Below are 14,533 nucleotides of genomic sequence, written 5' to 3'. Positions count from 1 at the left end.
AATTGCCCAAGAGCACAAATTCACTATGAAGGGAGCCCATAGTGGGCTGTTAGTCACACAGTGGAAATGAGACCTACTCGAACAATAAAAACGGAATTAGGCCTAGGCTGACTCAGACTCTGCACCACAGGCTCCCTCTTCCACTTCTGCTTGGAAATGAGAAGGAGATGTTAGAGATTTAACAGACTAAACATCCTTTGAGAGTGACATACTTCCTGAAACTCCCTAACACTGAATCGGGCACACAGTTCTTCAGTGTTCCAGCTACAAAATGTGAGGTTCTGAAACTATTGTAGTAGGACCAGGTACTCTGTAGAGAGCCTTGCAGGTTTGTTTGTTAGTCTGTTGTATCTGCAGCAGCAGCATTACAGCAACAGCCTTTGCACTTTGTCATTCACCTTGACCATCATATATAAGTCAGCAGGACCAAGGGTCTCTCAGCTTGATTATCAATCATTAAACATGAAAATGAATAACAGCCACCAGCCCTTTACCCTCTAGTCTCTACCCCATTGTTAGATAGGCCTAGGCCTACACAGAAAGCATCAACCCTTAACCCTCTACTTTCTCCCCCACTTCTACACACACTGACTGTAACAGGCCTTTACCCCATCTTACGCCCATTTGGGGCAGCAGGTAGACTAGTGGTTAGAACATTGGGCCAGTAACCGAAAGGTTGCTGGATCGAATCCCCGAGCTGACAAGGTAAAAATCTGTCGTTCTGCCCCTGAACAAGGCAGTTAATCCACTGTTCCCCAGCAGGCCGTCATTGTAAAATAAGAATTTGTTCTTAACTGACTTGCCTAGTTAAACAAAAGGTTAAAAAAAATAAAAATCATCTAGCCTCACCATCAGTTATCTGTGTGCCAAATAACGGTGCTAACCCTCATTAGGTAGGGAAGTTAAAGTCTTCAGGTCCTAGTCAAGGTTATACAAGTGTGGTTAATTGAACCAGCTCTGTTAAAAAGCATACACTGACAGGACAACAATGTTGCTGGATCACACAGAAAGGGGGAACACAGAAACCATGAGAAGTGCAGTGGCAGCCGAAGTCGGAGCAAGGGGGAGAATGGAAAGTGTGACTAAGCTGCAGAAAGAGAAAAGCGTTTGAGGGAAGCATCTGCTCTGGTGGCATGTGACCGTGTGAGTTAAGCATGCATGACGCACAGTGGTGATGCGTTGTGAAAGTGATTTCCAACATTAATCATCTATACACCACACCAGTGTTCAAATATTCTGTCAGTCAGTAGGTGCACTTGATTCAGCTTACCTAGCACCCTGGGTAGGTGGTGAGCTGAATCAAGTAAGTAATGCTTAGTGAACACTCTTCCCTCCTCCTAGCACAATGCTGACGAATAGGAGCGCCTGGGCACATCACCACCTCTTCCCCTCCTTCACTCCACTCCTCTTCAAACAACTGTTTATCCCCCTCTCCCTCCCCCTCACTAACTCATCCTGGTCCTCACCGCACAAAGCACCCACAATGCAGGGCTGCACCAGCCTACAATTCTCTGCCTTGAACCCTGAACCACATAGCCCCCCTCCTTATACCACAACACACACACACCCTACAGCCTTGCCCTACCCCCCCAGCCCCTCCGCACACCTGACCTCTGCCTGAGCAGAGAGCACCATGCTGCTTCACTCACACACACCTATAGGCTGGGAGGGAATACCCACATCACTTGCCCTTCACTGTTGTGTGTGTGTGTGAGTGTACTATGTCCTATTTCTGTTCCTGTTCCTAGACGGTTGATGTATGGGGCAGCTGGCAGCATGTGTTGAGAGTGGTGCCAGTGCAGGGCTTGCCCAGTGAAATGCCAAATGATCACATGATCAGCTTCTCTAGCCACCACATCTCAGCTAACACTAATTGCACACACACAAACTCAATACAGTATAACACCTGTGTTATAGCCAAAGATATTAACCCATCATTGGTTATTATTGCTAACTCTGTCTATTAGTGCCTACACAAGGACTATGCCAGAGCTGGATAGTCAACAATAGTCCGTATAAATGTTTGTATCTAGGTTGTAGTTACTGAGAGACTGCATTGATCAGAGCTCTGTTACAGTATAGAGCTATCTTGGAAACCAGTAGTATGATTCGCTGATTAGCCCTGATAGCCCAGTGTCCTAGAGCTGATCAGGGGGTTATACTAGCTAGCTATGTCAGCTGGCTCCTGTTACTGTATGACAGGTAGCTCCAGGCAGCCTCACTAGGTGTGTGGGAAGGTCATTGATCCAGTGTTGTAGAGCTACACTCCCCGCATGGCATAGCCATGACAGGCAGAAAGCTAACGTTACACGCTGTCGAAATAACAATATTCCACATCCAGACCAGTGATGCTGTTAAATTAAGTCTATGTAAGAGACGTATCTTGCATGATGTGCTTCACTTATAGCTACCGTTAGCGAAAGAGAGAATCAGTGCAGTTGTTCTCACCGCTGAGTACTGGAATAGCTAAGTAGCTAGCTACCTAGCCTAGCAACAAGCTCGCTGTCAAACCACACAACCACTTGAAGAAGAGTTGAGAACAAGGAAGCGGCGCTTGGCAGTATCTTACCCCCCTTGCAGGGCGTCCTGTGCTGGCTGTGCTGGGCGCGGTAGCCCTCCACTACCTCCCACTCTCCGTTGTCCCTTTTGATGGGGAAAGAGACGCTGAGGACGTGGTTGCAGGGCTTGATGATGCGGAGAATCCCCTTCACTCGTTTCGTCTTCTGTTCGTGGGTCTCTCTGCTCTTTAGGTCCTCCACAAGCTTGTCCTCAACGATGGCGGCTCCGCGGTCGAAGAAACCCTCCACCATGCGAAAGAAGTTGGGGTCGTCGGGCTGCTCGCTATACTGTCGGACCCGCATTAGAGAGGCCGATGCTGGGAGAGCAGAGTCCACGCACCCCGAGGCCAGTGCACTGCCCGCCCCGCGGGATAACAACTCCCCGAAGTACCGGTACATGATTGAGCTAGTTGACTAACCGTTTAACGTTAACATACAAATAAAAAATAACAACAGCTAAAGGGGGTAGCTAGTTTGGTATCTATTAATAACAGGGAAAGAAAGAGAAGGATGGTTGGACGACACAGCAGTACTCCTTCCCTGTGTCTAGTATTCAGACTGAATGACGGCTGGAAGTGCGCGCCCGTTTGCTTTAAAAGGCAGCGCTAACCAACGAGGCGAGGTCTACTCCGAGACCGGGATGCACGCGGAAGAGGAGAGCACAGCTCTGTGAAGGAGGTTAAATGAGCGTCCACACGTAAACAAAGCGCGCTCCCGTGTATGTGTCCCTTTGATACAGTGCCTAATGTCAAATGTTTATTGTGTAAGTGTGACAAATATGATATATAGCCTACATACTGTAAGATATATGCAGCTACTGAATCTCCTAATGAGAAAATTGTGGTGTTATTCTGATGGGATCCTGAGAATTTCATTTTGTGGTATTCTAGATCGCTATTCGGCTTCCGAGTGGCGCAGCGGTCTAAGGGATTGCATCTCGGTGCTTGAGGTGTCACTACAGACACCCTGGTTCGATTTCAGGCTGTATCACAACCGGCCGTGATTGGGAGCCCCATAGAGCGGCGCACAATTGGCCCAGCATCATCCGGGTTTGGCCAGTGTAGGCCGTCATTGTAAATAAGAATTTGTTCTTAAACATTCATGGACATTTAGCTAGATAGCTTGCTGTTGCTTGGTAATTTGTCCTGGGATATAAACATTGGGTTGTTATTTTACCTGAAATGCACAATGTCCTTTTTTTCTGGATCTTTGTAGAAATTTGACTCATTTTGAGTCACACAAAATCATGTGTTCTCTATTCTGACAATACACAGATAAAAGTGGAAACCTAGTTAGTTTCTAGTAATCTCTCCTTCAGTCTTCTTCTATTTCTTCTTCTTCGGACTTTATATGGCGGTTGGCAACCAACTTCAAGGTACATTACCACCACCAACTGGACTGGATTGTGGACCTCAGTTAATCTTTCATCAGCCATGTGGGTATATGTTCCTTAAAAAACAATGAGGAGATGGGAGAGACGGGACTTGCAGCGTGTCAAGCATAAAAAATAGAATCAAGTTCTATTTTAGCGGTCTGGCTACGCAGATACTCGTTGACGTGCCCATAAAATGTATGTGTACATTTATTTTGCAAAGCTTGTGCAAGCAACGCGGGTGGTGTGGTCAGCATGTAACACTTGAAATGAAAGCAGTCTTTATTGTGGGATAATAATAAGCAGTTCATTTATTGGGGACAATGCCCATGTTGTGGCATTTCATTTTTTATTTAACTAGGCAATTTCCTATGACCGACAAACACTTCTGGATCATGAATCAGAGGCTACACATCTCTCAGCCTCTAAGATCTAGAATACTACATTCGCTCCTTTGTGGACTTGCCTGTTGCTCCTGGCTGAGACGACCTAAGGCAACGCCAGCGACGAAGAAGAGGAAGGAAAGGGGGACTCCAAGCTAGGCTGAAAAGACAGGCTATACGGCCTCCTCATCCCAGTATCCTGATGGCGAATGTCCAATTGCTGGAAAATAAACTTTGTGAACTCCGAGTCAGGCTTCAATCGCAGATGGACATCAGGGAGTGCTGTGTCTTTGTTTTTACTGAGACGTGGCTTACGGACAATACTCTCGACTCTTCTACTAAACCAGCAGGGTTCTCCATATTCTGAATGGATCGAATGGCGGCTTCCTCTGAGTGGGATGTTTCCTCATAAACAATTACTGTTGTTCTGAAGTTTAAAACATTGTGAGCTCCTGTTCAGTTTCTGATGTTAAAATGCCGACCCCACTATATGCCGAGTGAATTCAAAAGCGTTATTATCACAGCTGTATACATACCGCCACAAGCAAACACCAAGGTGGCACTCAGTGAACTGTACAAGATTATTAGCCAGCAAGAATCCTCTCACCCGGAGCCAGTCTTTATTGTCACGGATTACTTTAACCAAACCCGTCTAAAACCAACATTTTCAAGACATCACCAGCATGTATCCTGCCTGACAAGAGGATCCGGCGTGCTTGTCCATGTATAATCACACATCCATGAAGCATACAAAGTCATCCCCTGCCCCCACTTCGACCAATCAGATCATGACTCTCTGTTCCTACTCCCCGCCTGCAAGCAGCAACTCAAAAGGGAGCCACCAACACAGAGACTAGTGAGGCAAACTCACTGCTGCAGGATTGTTTTGAGAATACTGATTGGAATATGTTCAAAGATTTATCCAACTAGGACTTATCCAACAACAATGAGGAAGATATAGTCAGTCACAGGCTTTATTAGGAAACGTGTTGGGGATGTTGTACCCACAATAACAATCCGGACATACCCAACCAAAAACCCTGGATAAACAGCTCATACCAAGATGGCGTAGCAGTCGGAAGTGTGTTTTGTCTTGTCCCGTCCTGTCCCATGTAAATATTGTTTTATATATCGCTTATCGTTTATATTTTAATCTCATTTTCCATCTACGGACTGAATATACTCTCCTGCAACCCGCCTCACCCAATGTGGTACGGATCTGCTATTTTTATACTTTAGAACCGGAACCCCCATCAGAAGCTAGCTAGCTAACTAGCAACTAGCTAGTAGTCAGTTAGCCACTGCTAGCGGTCTTCACCGTTAACTCGAACACCAGCCAGCCTCAGCTCGGTCAATACCTGCCAGTCTGCACAGTGCGATATCAACCCAGAGCATATCGGACTGCTTTTTCTCTACCACATCTCCGGATTCCTACCTTAAGCTCTGAACCTTTTACACCGGATCATCGCATCTATCTAGCTGCAATCCGAGTGGCTACTCCTGGCTAACGTCTCTGTAACGAAGAAAGCACCAGTTAGCCTTGAGCTAGCCTCGAGCTAGGCCCATCTCCCGGCTTGCCGAAGAGGTCCACCAGCTAATTCCTGGGCTACAATACCTCTTTTGCCAATTGGCCTGGACCCTTTTCTGCCGCCCTAATATCAATATGCCTTGTCTATTGCTGTTTTGGTTAGTGATTATTGTCATATTTCACTGTAGGGCCCCCAGCCCTGCCCAATATGCCTTAGATAGCCCTTTTGTCCCACCCCCCAAACATGCGGTGATCTCACCTGGCTTAACTGGTGCCGCTAGAGACAAAACCTCTCTCATCGTCACTCAATGCCTAGGTTTACCTCCACTGTACTCACATCCTACCATACCCTTGTCTGTACATTATGCCTTGAATCTATTCTTCCACGCCCAGTAATCTGCTCCTTTTACTCTCTGTTCTAAATGCACTAGATGACCAGTTCTTATAGTCTTTAGCCGTACCGTTATCCTACTCCTCCTCTGTTCCTCTGGTCATGTAGAGGTTAACCGAGGCCCTGCAGCCCCCAGCACCACTCCCATTCCCCAAGCGCCCTCATTTGTTGACTTCTGTAACCGTAATAGCCTTGGTTTCATGCATGTTAACATCAGAAGCCTCCTCACTAAGTTTGTTTAATTCACTACTTTAGCACACTCCGCCAACCCTGATGTCCTAGCCGTGTCTGAATCCTGGCTTAGGAAGGTCACCAAAAATCCTGAAATTTCCATCCCCAACTACAATATTTTCCGACAAGATAGAACCGCCAAAGGGGGCAGAGTTGCAATCTACAGCAGAGATAGCCTGCAGAGTTCTGTCATACTATCCAGGTCTGTGCCCAAACAATTCAAGCTTCTACTTTTAAAAATCCACCTCTCCAGAAACAAGTCTCTTTCCGTTGCCGCTTGTTATAGACCCCCCTCAGCACCAAGCTGTGCCCTGGACACCATATGTGAATTGATTTCCCCCCCATCCATCATCAGAGTTCGTACTGTTAGGTGACCTAAACTGGGAAATGCTTAACATCCTACAATCTAAGCTAGATGACCTCAATCTCACACAAATTATCAAGGAACCTACCAGGTATAAACCTAAATCCATAACCATGGGCACCCTCTTAGATATCATCCTGACCAACTTGCCCTCTAAATGCACCTCTGCCGTCTTCATCCAGGATCTCAGCAATCACTGCCTGATTGCCTGCGTCTGTAATTGGTCCACGGTCAAACGACCACCCCTCATCACTGTCAAACACTCCCTAAAACACTTCAGCGAGCAGGCCTTTCTAATCGACCTGACCCGAGCATCCTGGAAGGATATTGACCTCATCCTGTCAGTAGAGGATGCCTGGTTGCTCTTTAAAAGTGCTTTCCTCACCATCTTAAATAAGCATGCCTCATTCAAAAAATGTAAAACTAAGAACAGATATAACCCTTGGTACTGCCCTTGACCAGCAAAAAAACATTCTGTGGCATTCTGCATTAGCATCGAATAGCCCCCGCGATATGCAACTTTTCAGGGAAGCCAGGAACCAATATACACAGTCAGTTAGGAAAGCTAAGGCTAGCTTTTTCAAACAGAAATTTGCATCCTGCAGCACTAATTCCAAAATGTTTTGGGACACTGTAAAGTCCATGGAGAATAATAGTACCTCCTCCCAGCTGCCCACTGCACTGAGGCTAGGAAACACTGTCACCACCGATAAATCTACGATAATCGATCATTTCAATAAACATTTTTCTACGGCTGGCCATGCTTTCCACCTGGCTACCCCTACCTCGGCCTACAGCTCTGCACCTCCTGCAGCAACTTGCCCAACTTCCCTACAAATCAGCTGGGCTAGACAATCTGGACCCTCTCTTTCTAAAATTATCCGCCGAAATTGTTGCCATCCCTAATACTAGCCTGTATTGTCTCAGATCCCCAGAGATTGGAAAGCTGCTGCAGTCATCCCCCTCTTCAAAGGGGGAGACACTCTAGAACCAAACTGTTATAGACCTATATCCATCCTGCCCTGCCTTTCTAAAATCTTCGAAAGCCAAGTTAACAAACAGATCACCGACCATTTTGAATCCCACCGTACCTTCTCAACTATGCAATCTGGTTTCCGAGATGGTCATGGGTGCACCTCAAGGTGCTAAACGATATCATAACCGCCTTCGATAAAAGACAGTACTGTGCAGCCGTGTTCATCGACCTGGCCAAGGCTTTCGACTCTGTCAATCACCGCATTCTTATCGGCAGACTCAATAGCCTTGGTTTCTCAAATGACTGCCTCTCCTGGTTCACCAACTACTTCTCTGATAGAGTTCAGTGTGTCAAATCGGAGGGCCTGTTGTCCGGACCTCTGGCAGTCTCTATGGGGGTGCCACATGTTTCAATTCTCGGGCCGACTCTTTTCTCTCTATATATCAATGATGTCGCTCTTGCTGCTGGTGATTCTCTGATCCACCTCTACGCAGATGACACCATTCTGTATACATCTGGCCCTTCTTTGGACACTGTGTTAACAAACCTCCAAACGAGCTTCAATGCCATACAACACTCCTTCCGTGGCCTCCAACTGCTTTTAAATGCTAGTAAAACTAAATGCATGCTCTTCAACCGATTGTTGCCCGCACCCGCCAGCCCGACTAGCATCACTACTCTGGACGGTTCTGACTTAGAATATGTGGACAACTACAAATACCTAGGTGTCTGGTTAGACTGTAAACTCTCCTTCCAGACTCACATTAAGCATCTCCAATCCAAATTTAAATCTAGAATCGGCTTCCTATTTCGCAACAAAGCCTCCTTTACTCATCTGCCAAACATACCCTGGTTAAACTGACCATCCTACCGATCCTTGAGTTCGGCGAAGTTATTTACAAAATAGCCTTCAACACTCTACTCAGCAAACTGGATGTAGTCTATCACAGTGCTATCTGTTTTGTCAACAAAGCCCCATATACCACCCACCACTGCGACCTGTATGCTCTCGTCGGCTGGCCCTCGCTACGTATTCGTCGCCAAACCCGCTGGCTCCTGGTCGTCTATAAGTCTCACTGGTCACCATAGCAACAACCACCCGTAGCACGCGCTCCAGCAGGTATATTTCACTGGTCATCCACAAAGCCAACACTTCCTTTGGCCGCCTTTCCTTCCAGTTCTCTGCTGCCAATGACTGGAATGAATTGCAAAAAATCACTGAAGCAGGAGACATATCTCCCTCTCTAACTTTAAGCATCAGCTGTCAGAGCAGCTTACCGATCACTGTACCTGTACACAGCCAATATGTAAATAGCACACCCAACTACCTCATCCCCATATTGCTATTTATATTCTTGCTCTTTTGCACCCCGGTATCTCTACTTGCACATCATCATCTGCACGTCTATCACTCCAGTGTAAATGCTAAATTGTAATTATTTCGACTGTATGGCCGAATTATTGCCTTACCTCCCTACTCTTCCCTACTTCCCTACTCTTCCCTACTCTTCTGCATTTGCACACACTGTACATACATTTTCGGTACAGGTGGCACCGGGCTGATGACACGCACCTCAGGGCGAGTGCGGAGAGGAGGCACAGGACGTACTGGACTGTGGAGGCGCACTGGAGACCTGATGCGTGGGACTGGTACAGGTGGCACCGGGCTGATGACACACACCTCAGGGCGAGTGCGGGGAAGAGGAACAGGACGGACCTGACTGGGAAAGCGCACTTGAGGGAGAGTGCGAGGAGCAGGAACAGGACACACCTAACTGGGAAAGCGCACTTGAGGGAGAGTGTGAGGAGTTGGCACAGGACGCACTGGGTTGTGAAGGTATACTGGAGACCTGGTGTGTATAGCCGGCATCAATTGTTCCGGAACTTTAACACACGTTTCAGGACAAGTACGGGGAGCTGACTCAGGTGGCACCAAACTGACAACACGTTCCTTTATTCCAAATCCGTGCGTCCTCCACCAACTCAACAACTCCCCCATTTCTCTCTCCTCTGAATTCTACTTCTTCTCCCAGCCTGGCTCTCGTTCACTCCACGGCTCCGCCGACTGCTCCATGTGCCCCCCCCAAAAAAATGATTGGGGTTTCTGTGGCCTACCTCCCCGACTTCGTCGCTGTCCCTCCTTCGCTGCTTCCACCTGCCTCCATGGCAGTCTCTTCTCTCCTGCTATAATGTCATCCCAGGTCCAAGATGTTCTCTCCCTAATCTCCTCTATCGACCAGGATGCCATTATCTCCCGGGCACGCTGCTTGTTCCATTGTTGGTGGGATCTTCTGTCACGGTCGTCGTAATGAGTAGACCAAGGCGCAGCGTGCGTAGAGTTCCACATAATTTTAATAAACCAAAACTCACTGAACAAAACAACAACCAAACGAACGAACGAACGAACGAACGAACGAACGAACGGTGAAGCTACTGTTGTGCTACTGTTGTGTAACCATGGGGAAATGGCTACCTAAATATGATCCCCAATCAGAGACCACGATAAACAGCTGCATCTGATTGGGAACCATATCAGGCCACCATAGACATACAAATTCACCTAGATGACCCACCCAAGTCACTATCACGCCCCATCCAACACAGAGAATAAACAGCTTACTATGGTCAGTGACAAGAAACCCAAAAAGTGCTTAGTAATGGTTGGTTCCACCCCTCACCGGCAGATCGGGGCATCATAAGCTACCTTGTATTCTTCTTGTGGCAATGTGTATCGGGTGCGTGAGGTCATAACGCACAAACAAGTGATAGCAGTTCCGTTACTCCTTTCTCTACTGTGGTGGAATTATTCTAATCAAAGGAGAGACTTTTAGATTTCTTCAAAACAATGAAACTTTATTAGTAATTACTGCAGTGATGGAACGTTAACAATCACCCAATGGTGTAGAGTTAAAGCCCAAATAAGCAGGGTTCAGTTTACAACTCTTTATAGTCTTCCTGAGTCCTTGTGACAAGGAACAGATACGTTGAATTCATACAGAGGTACATTGTGCTCTCATGCAACAGACATCAAGATTTACATGGCACCTGTCACGCCCTGACCGTAGAGAGCTTTTTATGTCTCTATTTTGGTTTGGTCAGGGTGTTATTTGGGTGGGCATTCTATGTTTCTTTTTCTATGATTTGTATTTCTGTGTGTTTGGCCGGGTGTGGTTCTCAATCAGAGGCAGCTGTCTATCGTTGTCTCTGATTGAGAACCATACTTAGGTTGCCTTTTCCCACCTGTATTTGTGGGTAGTTGTCTATGTGTAGTTGCCTGTCAACACTCATTTTTGTATAGCTTCACGGTTATTTTGTTAGTTTGTTTAGTGTTCGTTCTTTGAAATAAAGAAGTCTGTACGCATCCCACGCTGCACCTTGGTCTCCTCCCTTTGACGGCCGTGACAGCACCAAATATCTGTCTCTAGTTCCTTTACTTCTTGCTTATACAAAAATACTAATGCAACCTGGAATACTAAATCATTTCCTTAAATAAATTGGCGATTGGGTCTCCCTGGCACCGACAGACAGGCACACTGACACTAATCATGGAATGTTGTCTTATCACCAAGACATAGTAAATCTACTGTCAATGTTAAATCTCAGAGGTTCTCTTCACACAGACACATGAGAGTTCTAAGAACCCTATTGTGTTGCCTCTAAGAAAAACAGACCGTGTGAGTGCTAATATAACCCCGTCCAAACCCAGTCCAACCCAGTCCATTGTGTGTGTGTGTTCAGTACAAGGTACAGTAGAATGCCCATAATGTAATATATTATAAACGTGAAGTCCCACATCTGTTTGGTGGAAAGTATAAACGTGGAAGGATGAGATGGTTGTGAGATACTGTATTATATCAGTCTTTAACAGTCAGCAAAGTTCATAAAGGTCTACGACTTGACAGAAAAGATATAGTAGATAAAGAATTATTACATTATGAATTCATAGATACATTGATGGGACACTATAATATCAGACTAAGGAGGAAATACAGTTAATATTGATTACATACAGAGATGGGCAGTATTTCTGGTAGGCCTACATGTATTTGAAATATGTATTTTGTATTACACTGGGCTGAACTACAATGTATTTTATAACAAGATACTTTCGAGAGCTGTAATTTAGTTTTTTATTTAACCTTTATTTAACTAGGCAAGTCAGTTAAGAACAAATTCTTATTTACAATGACAGCCTACCTCGGCCAAACCCTAACCCGTACGATGCTGGGCCAATTGTGTGCCGCCCTATGGGGCTCCCAATCACAGCTGGTTGTGATACAGCCTGGAATCAAACCAGGGTCTGTAGTGATGCCTCTAGCACTGAAATGCAGTGCCTTAGACCTCTGCCCCACTCGGGAGTCCAAAATACTTTGTTATACTTTTTTTTTCCAAAGAGGTTCACATTTGTGTCCCCCTTTCACGCTGCAGAAATCTGATGGCACTATGGTGTGATAAGAGTGTCTGCAAAATTAACTATAATAAATATATATCTAAAAGTAAATAATTGCAAAGCATGCTGAGTATTATTCTAAGGAACCCAAATCAAGGCCAATAATAATAATACCCAGTGTGCTTTGTAGTTCATTTTGGTCTGTTCATTTTTACATATACATTACATTTTGGTCATATAGCAGCTTAACTCTTATCCAGAGTGACTTGCTCAAGTAATGTAGATATACAACAACATATCGTATCATCATATCATAGCAAGTGAACATTTTCTGTAACCGTTATTGAGAGTGTTGTTGCTGTTCGACGCCTCTAGTTGCAAATGTATGTCTGTTAATGAATTTTTATAAAATACATTACAAAGTATTTGTATTTTGTAGCTGATTTTGATACATTTATCTTTATGGTTATTTGTAAGGATATTTTGTTTTTTGTCAAATTTGTCCATCCCTGATTAAATATCACTCTGAGACAGACTTGGCATTTACACAGTAGCTAACCACACGCCGTGTTTGTTTGTTCAAGCATGTTTGTGTGTAGCTGTGTTTGTGCAACGTGTGTTTGTACCAGGACCCAGGAGGATCAAATCAAATTTTATCTCATGTTCACTCCACAGATACAGGCTGGGGTCAGGTTCTCTATTGAGACAGACTTAACACAATTTGGTTGAATAGGTTATTTGTAGATATCCTACGCACAACTAGAGACAACCGAATGGGGAGTTTGGTTAACTATCTGTGGATACCCTACACACAACTACACATACCATGGAAATATGAACACTATCACATACTTTTAGGAATTCGTAAAAGGCATACGCATGCACGCGCACGCACGCACGCACGCACACTCACACACACACACACACACACACACACACACACACACACACACACACACACACACACACACACACACACACACACACACACACACACACACACACACACACACACACATTCTATGTGGAGCCATACTGACCCAAAGGACCCTTCCAGCCCTTTAATGGTTGTTAGCAGTTCAATAAATAATTTTCCTTAATTAGTGATAATTAAAATGTAGGGGAGGCGGCTCATTGAAATATTTTGGGGTGTGGTTTGTTCACAGCTCTTTTTGTGCAAACGTGAGTGAGAGTGTCATTCCAGTTGATCTGATCTGTTTGTGTTATGCTATATTACATGTTAGATATGACTTTGGTCAGTGAAGGTGTCTTTGTAAAAAACATTCAGAGATTTGTTTTCCAGTCAGACTTTCTTTTTTTTAACCTTTATTTAACTAGGCAAGTCAGTTTAATGTGTTTCAACCTGTCCCCAAATGAATATAGTTGGTTCAGAGTTTGTTTTGATATTTCATTTTGCGTGTCCTGATCACATCTGGTGTGGATGGAAAAAATCTAAATGAGCATGCGTGTCCCCGGTCTAGTCAGCATGTCATTCTTTCAGGCAACAATTAGATGAAAGGCTTAACTGAATGAACAATAGAGACTGAAAACAAATATGAAAGTTTATTAAAACAGATTTAGGCCCCGTCTTTAAAAAACAAAACATTGTCAGGGGTCCTTGGAGCTTGAGACCCATGGCATGTTCCCTGCGGGCCCAGTCGGTAATCTGGTCGTGTGTGTGTGAGGTGTCTTTCGGTGTCCACTCCCCCCAGTGACTGACAGCTGACAGTCTTCCAGGAATTCCCGGGATTTCCTTCTCTCCCATTTTTCTGATAGGGATTCCCCAGTCTCTCTCAATTCAATTCAAGGGGCGTTATTGGGATGGGAAACATATGTTAACATTGCCAAAGCAAGTGAAGTAAATAATATACAAAAGTGAAATAAACAATACAAATGAACAGTAGACATTACAATCACAGAAGTTCCAAAAGAATAAAGACATTTCAAATGTCATATTATGTATATGTAGTCTCTCTCTCTCAATCTCTCTCACACTCTCGCTCTCCCTCTCTCTCACTCCCGCCATCTCTCCCATAAGTAGCAGAACTGATAGAGAGAATAAAAAAGAATAATTGTCCCTGTCATTTTATTTACAGATGAACTTTGAATCTCTGTTCATTCTATTGGTGGACACATTTGCAGTTCAAATTGTTTCCTGTAGAAAGCAGTTATTCTCTGTTCTGTCCCGCTGGAGACCTAACAGGCCACGAAGAAGTCTGACCTGCAAAAATGTGACAGCCTTACTAATCTATTCCCGATATATCGGTCTGATTTATCAGAAACAACGTCAATATTTGAAGACATTTCATAATCACGGAACCTGTACAATATGTATGGTCG

General features: G+C 44.9%; 1 protein-coding gene across 1 annotated transcript in view; it reads right to left on the bottom strand.

Moving 5' to 3' along the window:
* The window catches only part of LOC120029632 (glutamate dehydrogenase, mitochondrial-like), a 33,091-nt gene extending 29,901 nt beyond the window's left edge, over nucleotides 1-3,190 (bottom strand). The window contains exon 1 of the mRNA XM_038974921.1: nucleotides 2,570-3,190. Within this exon, the coding sequence (XP_038830849.1) occupies nucleotides 2,570-2,957 (388 nt within the window). The 5' untranslated portion in view covers nucleotides 2,958-3,190. The remainder of the gene's footprint in view (nucleotides 1-2,569) is intronic.
* Nucleotides 3,191-14,533: the final 11,343 nt, after the last annotated feature.

This window comes from Salvelinus namaycush, chromosome 35, assembly GCF_016432855.1.
Source record: "Salvelinus namaycush isolate Seneca chromosome 35, SaNama_1.0, whole genome shotgun sequence".
Lineage (NCBI taxonomy): Eukaryota > Metazoa > Chordata > Actinopteri > Salmoniformes > Salmonidae > Salvelinus > Salvelinus namaycush.
The sequence above is the reverse complement of the archived record's forward strand: the minus strand, read 5'-3'. Positions and strand labels throughout refer to the sequence as shown.